Genomic DNA, 6710 nt, shown 5'->3' on the forward strand with positions numbered 1-6710 from the left:
GGGGATGAGCATGCTTTATTTGTTTTTTTAATGCATACAGACTTAACCATTCGATCAATATGACAAAGACACAAGATACGTTATAAAATTTAAATTAGATTCCACTTAAAACAGTGTTTAGTTCTGTTACTAAAGTTATATATCTGCACCTTCTCTTCTATACCTGAATCATAGATCAATTCAAAACTGACCAGAATGTGAATATTTTTAAAATTGTCAAACATTGCAATTTAACGTGTTCCTGTTTCTTAGACAACTTTTGAGCGGGGGCTGGAACTACATGCCAAAGTCACAGTCTTTGCAGAGGGCTGCCACGGACACCTGGCCAAGCAGTTGTACAGGAAGTTCGACTTGAGGGCCAACTGCGAGCCCCAGACGTACGGGATCGGGCTCAAGGAGGTACTCGAGTTTGCCGGTGTGACTTTCACGTGAAAAGATGAAGCTTACATTCATTTGTATTGTCGTGTGGTTTATAATATTGATTTAATTTTATAGTTATATTTTTCATTAACCTGAAATGTTCATAATGACTGAAAACATTAGGGATATTTTTCAAGGGGCTGGAGAATATTACTAATCAAATTTTACTGTTACCTAAATTGTGTCTGCATGTTCTAGTTGTTTTATCAAATGTTGATTGAAGTCTTGAATTTGAAAATATTTGTGATATTGATCTTTTTCATGGTAATGCCATCTGCCCTAATAGGATTTGACCTGTTATCCAATGCTCTTTGTAAAATGACCACATCCTACAAAAATTGTTTATTCAAAATTATAACATAAAGATAATTTAGTTTATGAAATATACATTCAGCCATAGTATATTGACCTGCAGCCTAAAATTTAATTAGGCTGAGTGTTGTATATTTTCTCAGTTTATCCAAACCTTAGGTCTATTAGCGCAAAAGTTTCATCATAACTCTTTTGTTAAGAATCCTTTTAGGGTAAAGCTCAGAAAGTTTCAAATTCTATATATAACTAGATTCATTATATTGTGAATACGGGCTTAATTGTTTTGGTAGACTGTACATAATTCTATGTGGTGACACATAATATCTGATTTTTAGATAATATTTCCTGTGGAAATTGTTGTTTGCAATTTAAAACTTAACCATTCTGAAAACAGGATGATCAGTTAGCTTCAGTCGGGGAGAGGGTGGTGCAGGAGGGAGCACACTGGTTTCTTTTACTGAAGAATAACATCTGTCCTGTAAAGTAACAGATCCGAAGTGCAGGGCGCAGCTCACGTTCATGAGGCGAACACGCCCGTGTGGCCGTCACCCGGGTCAGGGTGTAGGTGGTTCCCAGCACCCCATCTCTTCAGCGGCGTTTCCCACAACCGCACGAACGCCTTACCCATCTGAGAACTTAATTAATGTCTTACAGAGTTCCTCACCTGTTTCCTTACTCCGATCGTCCTGCTGCATTTTGATGTCATTTTCTGGGATATTTGAAGTACTTTTTTGTGTGTTTCTCTTATTTCTGCTTTTCAGTTGTAACTTTCATAAATAAGACATAAAACTTAGCAAGTTTTATACATGTGGTGACATAAAACATCTAAATAATACTCTAGGACTTTTTTTTAAAGTTATGGATTATCGATGAGAAGAAGTGGAAACCCGGGAGAGTCGATCACACTGTTGGCTGGCCCCTGGACAGACACACGTATGGGGGCTCTTTCCTCTATCACCTGAATGAAGGGGAGCCCCTCGTAGCGCTCGGCTTCGTGGTAAGTTACACTCCGTGATGGGAAGTTCCACTCTGAGAGCCACTGGGTCTTCAGTGTCACAAATCCAGGGCTTTGCATCTGGAGAATGTAAAAGGCTTCTCATTTAAAGCTTCCTCTCTGCTTTTGTCCACATCTGAAGTGCTTATGGCCACTGTAGACAGTGGTCTGCTTCAGCTCACGTAGCTGTAGTACAGTAGCTGCTACACACCAGGCCCTGTGCTGGATGCTTCCCTGGGAATCCTGGTCCATAAGAATCCTGTGAAGTTGGTCTAGCGTTATTTTACTGGTGGGAAAACTGAAGTCCAGACAAGCTAAACAGCCTTCCCAGACACACGCATTAAGTGATAGAGGCAGGACTCATACCCGAACCTGTCTGACCTGAAGCCCATGTCCACTGTGGCACACCACTGCAGGAAGTGCAGTCCGCACTGGGTTTGAACCTCTAACTAAAACAGGACCATTTCCTCCCTTTTGGTCGCTTAAACATCCTTACAGTAAATTACATCTTGAACATTACAAGGAATGGAAAAGTGATATGAGTTCCTGCACGTTGCAGTTGCAGCTCTATAGTTCAATGTCATGGTTAGACTTGTGTATGACACGTTGTTAAATTTATGTATTATTGTGTTCGGTGCATCACTTTGATTTAGTTTTTATAGTGACTTAATCTTTTCAAAGCAAAAAGGGTTTGGTTATTAATTTCAGCATTTTTGGTAAAAATGTAATCTCTAATGTTTTTCACCTTCTTTTTTTGTAAGTGCGAATACATTCTTTTTCTTCATTTTTGCCACAGTAGTACTGCATTGAGCTTATTAGTTTATTTCTGGAGTTGGTATTGAGAAATGAATGATAAATTATTACAACTCCTTTTGTAGAAACATAATGTGTAACACTTACCTACAAACATTTTTCTAATTTGGACTTTGATTTACAAAGCACAATGATTTATTAATACGTTCTAAATGTTTTCAAGTTCTGCCAGTTACAAACACATGGCATCCTTTTGTTTACACTTTCTTTTCCAAACAGATTTTATTGGGTTATTTATTTAAATTTGGGTCATTGCATACCTTTCTCTAAGTACTTTGAGTACAAGCAGTTTAATGTACATGTTCTCTGGTAAATATTGCTCACATTTCAGCCTGATATAATTTGAAGTAACAATGTCTCATTTAAATATAAACATTTTAAGGTTGGTCTAGACTATCAAAATCCGTACCTAAGTCCATTTAGAGAGTTCCAGAGGTGGAAACACCACCCTAGCATCCAGCCGACGTTGGAAGGCGGGAAAAGGGTTGCATATGGAGCCAGAGCCCTCAATGAAGGTGGCTTTCAGGTAACACTTCCGCATTTTTAATCCTTATTTCTGTATTTTAAATTCAACGTTGAAACATAAGGTAACAACTTTAAATAAAGGATCGAAGATTATCTCAGGAAGAAAATTTAAGTAACTAAGCAAAGCACCCTAGTATTTATAAAACTGTACCACACCAGAGTTAAATGACACCATGAATTTAATTTTAAGGATATATTGATTTCTAGAGAAAAACTGATGGGCTTTTTTGTTTATTGGTTTGTCTTTAACCAGAGAATTTAAACTATGTGATCCAAGATCTTTTCCTTTATTCCTTTGCTGCCAGGAAACTCAAGGACAGATGTAGTTTTCAGCAAAGGTAATTAATTAATCTCAACTACCTAGTGTCATCCATGCCCTTTAGGTGGCTTCTGTTAAGTTTTTACCCTTAATTGTCCTATTTTAGTATATGTTCAAAATAAATACTATCAAATGCAGTTAATTTATTAAGTATTTAGTTATTAAACAATGAGATAATTTATTAAGTATTTAGTTATTAAACAATGAAATAAGAGCTAGATGGCTAACTATGATAAAAGCTATTAGAACTGTTTTGGAAATAGTATTCGACAGGTAAGATGATCTAAAAGTCAGCTCTAAAACTTACACCAAACGGTTTGGTCAAGTTATTTAACTCCTCGGGCGTTAAGGGCTCATCTGTAAAATAAAGATGATCCCTTCTGTCTCTAATATTCTAGGAATCTAGAACTGTTGATATTTTAGAAATCTGATATCTTTTTGTTTTTAATCTGTTGTAAAAGTAACAAATAGATCATAGAAAATTGGGGAGAAAAGTTGACTTAACCTTTAAAGTGAAGTTCTAAATACATTCATAAAGTCAAGTACAATCACAGCTAAATTATGAATGTCATCACTAGAACCCTAAAAATAACACTGTCCCTAAATTCCATTGCTGCGGGGTTACCTCCCATGAGGTTGTTTTTATTTCTGGAGCAGTTATTCGTTTGCAATAATATTTGCTAAATTTCCTATGTTCAAGCCCATTAAACTTTTTTGAATAATGTGCATAATACCTATTGCCAGCCTAATTCTACTCTTTAATTTATAGTGTAAAGGCTTCTGTGTATGCAGTAGTACATACAGACTCGTGTTTATGACACCTGCCTTGTGTGCTTCAGCATCTCAGATGATCTTTAGATGAGCAGGAAGAGGTGACCCCACACACACAATACACTTTTAACCTAAGTTTTCTGATTTAATTAGTCAAAGATTCAGAAACTTACTTCCATTAAGTTTTTGAAGACCCTTCAGAGACAAAAATTTGGAACATCCAATTTTATTTTGCACTAACAAGTATTACATGACTTTTTATTTCTCTTTCTTCAGTCTGTACCAAAGCTCCCCTTTCCTGATGGGTTTCTAGTATTTAACCCCTGTGGTTTTTTTTGGGGGGGGGGAGGGAGGTTCTTTTTTTTTTCTTTTAGTGCAGGGAAGTGTAATTTTATTTTGGTGCAGAAATAGATTAGGTTACAGAAACGTCCTAGGAAAAGGAAGTTACGAGACTGATTTTACCAATTGTCAGGTGGAAGGGTAAAATCTGTTACTGTAGAACTACTCCAGGCCATACCCATCTTCTTCAGTGATATGGCCTGGTTCCTCATTTTAACCCCCGTTTTTTTTGTTTGTTTTTTTAATTTATTTTATTTACTTTTGGCGCCTTGGTTCTCCGTTGCTGTGCGCGGGCTTTCTCTAGTTGCGGCGATTCTCTAGTTGCGGCGAGCGGGGGCCACTCCACACTGTGGTGCGCGGGCCTCCCACTGCGGTGGGTGGCCTCTCACGCTGTGGAGCATGGGCTCTAGGCGCGTAGGCTCAGTAGTTGTGGCGCACGGGCTTGGTCGCTCCGCGGCATGTGAGCTCTTCCCGGACCAGGGCTCGATCCCGTGTCCCCTGCATTGGCAGGCGGATTCTTAACCACTGCGCCACCAGGGAAGCTCTAACCCCCGTTTAATGGATGTCCCAGAATACATCTCTCTGTACGACTTTTCCTGGGTCCCCCAGGTCCTTAACAAGATGTCCAGCTGCCCGCACAGGGTAGGATCCTCACAGAACTGAAAAACACACATTTCCCTTGGGCCATAACGTTTTTTATTCTTAGGACTTAAGCGCCCATTTGGAAGAATTTGCACTAGCAGGGCCACAGCCTGATTTGAGAGGAGCATTGTCATGATCCAGGTTCCTAACCATTATCTCTGTTTGCAGCTCCTGGCATTCCAGAAAGCCCTTTCCCCTTGTTGTCTGCTCTGCGGCCCTGATTTCACGCTCTCTTATCTGCATGTTTCTGATGCTGAGTTTGGTTGGAGAACAGCAGTCACCCCTGGGCCCAAGCCTTCTTGTGCCAGCGTTGCTTTTGCTTCTCACCGCCACTCCCGCGCAGTTAGAACTCTGTAATCACGGGAGCGCAGCCACAGCCCCGCGGCGTGGTGGCTGATGGTGGCGGGCTCCCTGTTGACCTCCTCCTCAGGGTCCCTCTCCGCCCATCGGCCACACTGTCAGCCACCCACCACTTTCTCAACAAAGATCCGTGGCGTACTGTGGGAAGCCTCCAGGGAGGGAAGCCTCCAGGAGGAAAGAGCAACTCCACAGCTCTCTTTTCTTCCTCTCCACACTGTAGGTTACAGTACAGTCTCCTGAGGGAGGCAGTCTGTAACTTAGCTGCTACATCGTGGGGCTAAACCAAAACCGTCACCCACCCTTTAGTACGTTGTTTTCCGTCAGAAGTGTATACTGAGGCCCAAACAACCATCTTAAAGTTTATTTTGGAAATTCAGTTTATTCTTCGGTTAATTAAAATATATTATTTAAGGTAGTGGCTAATTGTGGCGATGCCATGATTAGAACCTAGGTTTCCGAAACTCCCTGGACATCAAGGTAAAACAAGGAGGTATGAAGAGTTAAGATAACATCCTTTGTAAATCACGTGTTACCCACAATGCGTGTAAAAGCAGATCACAATTTAGATAATAGACGTTCAGGAGGTTTAGAGAATATTCTTTTCATTATGACATAGATATGTATAAATAAAAACATTTTATGTAAATGTTAATGCTCTGGTCTTAACGTCTGTCTCATGCAGGTAAGTCATGGGGAGGAAGATGGAAAACGTCTTAACAGAAAAAGAGCAATAGTTCTGATCCTCGTTCCTAGAGGAGGAGAAAAACTGCCCTTGCTCTGATTTTTCTCTTCACTCGTATTCATTTGCATGTAATTTTTTTTTTTCAGTTTTTCCCTACAGCTTTCAAAGAGGCTATAATTTGGAGTATTCGGTTCTGTTTGTTTAATTTGAACTAACAGGTGCACTTTGACTGTTTCTTTCCTCAGTCTATACCAAAACTCACCTTTCCTGGGGGCTTACTAATTGGTTGTAGCCCTGGTTTCATGAATGTTCCCAAGATCAAAGGGACCCACACAGCAATGAAAAGTGGGATTTTGGCAGCAGAATCTATTTTTAATCAACTAACTAGTGAGAATCTCCAATCAAAGACGATAGGTAAGAACTCCCATTTAATCTCACGTTCTTCATGGGGATGTTTAAAAAGAAGCTATTTAAACATACACTCAGTGTACAGATGGAGGACGACAGTAGATACAGTTAGAAATCTTGCCGTC

General features: G+C 39.7%; 1 protein-coding gene across 2 annotated transcripts in view; it reads left to right on the top strand.

The window, feature by feature from the left end:
• The window catches only part of ETFDH (electron transfer flavoprotein dehydrogenase), a 34253-nt gene that overhangs the window by 23538 nt on the left and 4005 nt on the right, over positions 1-6710 (top strand). For both annotated transcript variants that reach the window (XM_029234984.1, XM_029234985.1), the window contains 4 exons: positions 253-399; positions 1589-1729; positions 2922-3065; positions 6423-6591. In XM_029234984.1, coding sequence (XP_029090817.1) covers positions 253-399; positions 1589-1729; positions 2922-3065; positions 6423-6591 — 601 coding nt within the window. The remainder of the gene's footprint in view (positions 1-252; positions 400-1588; positions 1730-2921; positions 3066-6422; positions 6592-6710) is intronic.

The sequence above is a fragment of the Monodon monoceros genome, unplaced genomic scaffold, assembly GCF_005190385.1.
Source record: "Monodon monoceros isolate NGI ecotype Baffin Bay Population unplaced genomic scaffold, NGI_Narwhal_1 Super_Scaffold_20, whole genome shotgun sequence".
Lineage (NCBI taxonomy): Eukaryota > Metazoa > Chordata > Mammalia > Artiodactyla > Monodontidae > Monodon > Monodon monoceros.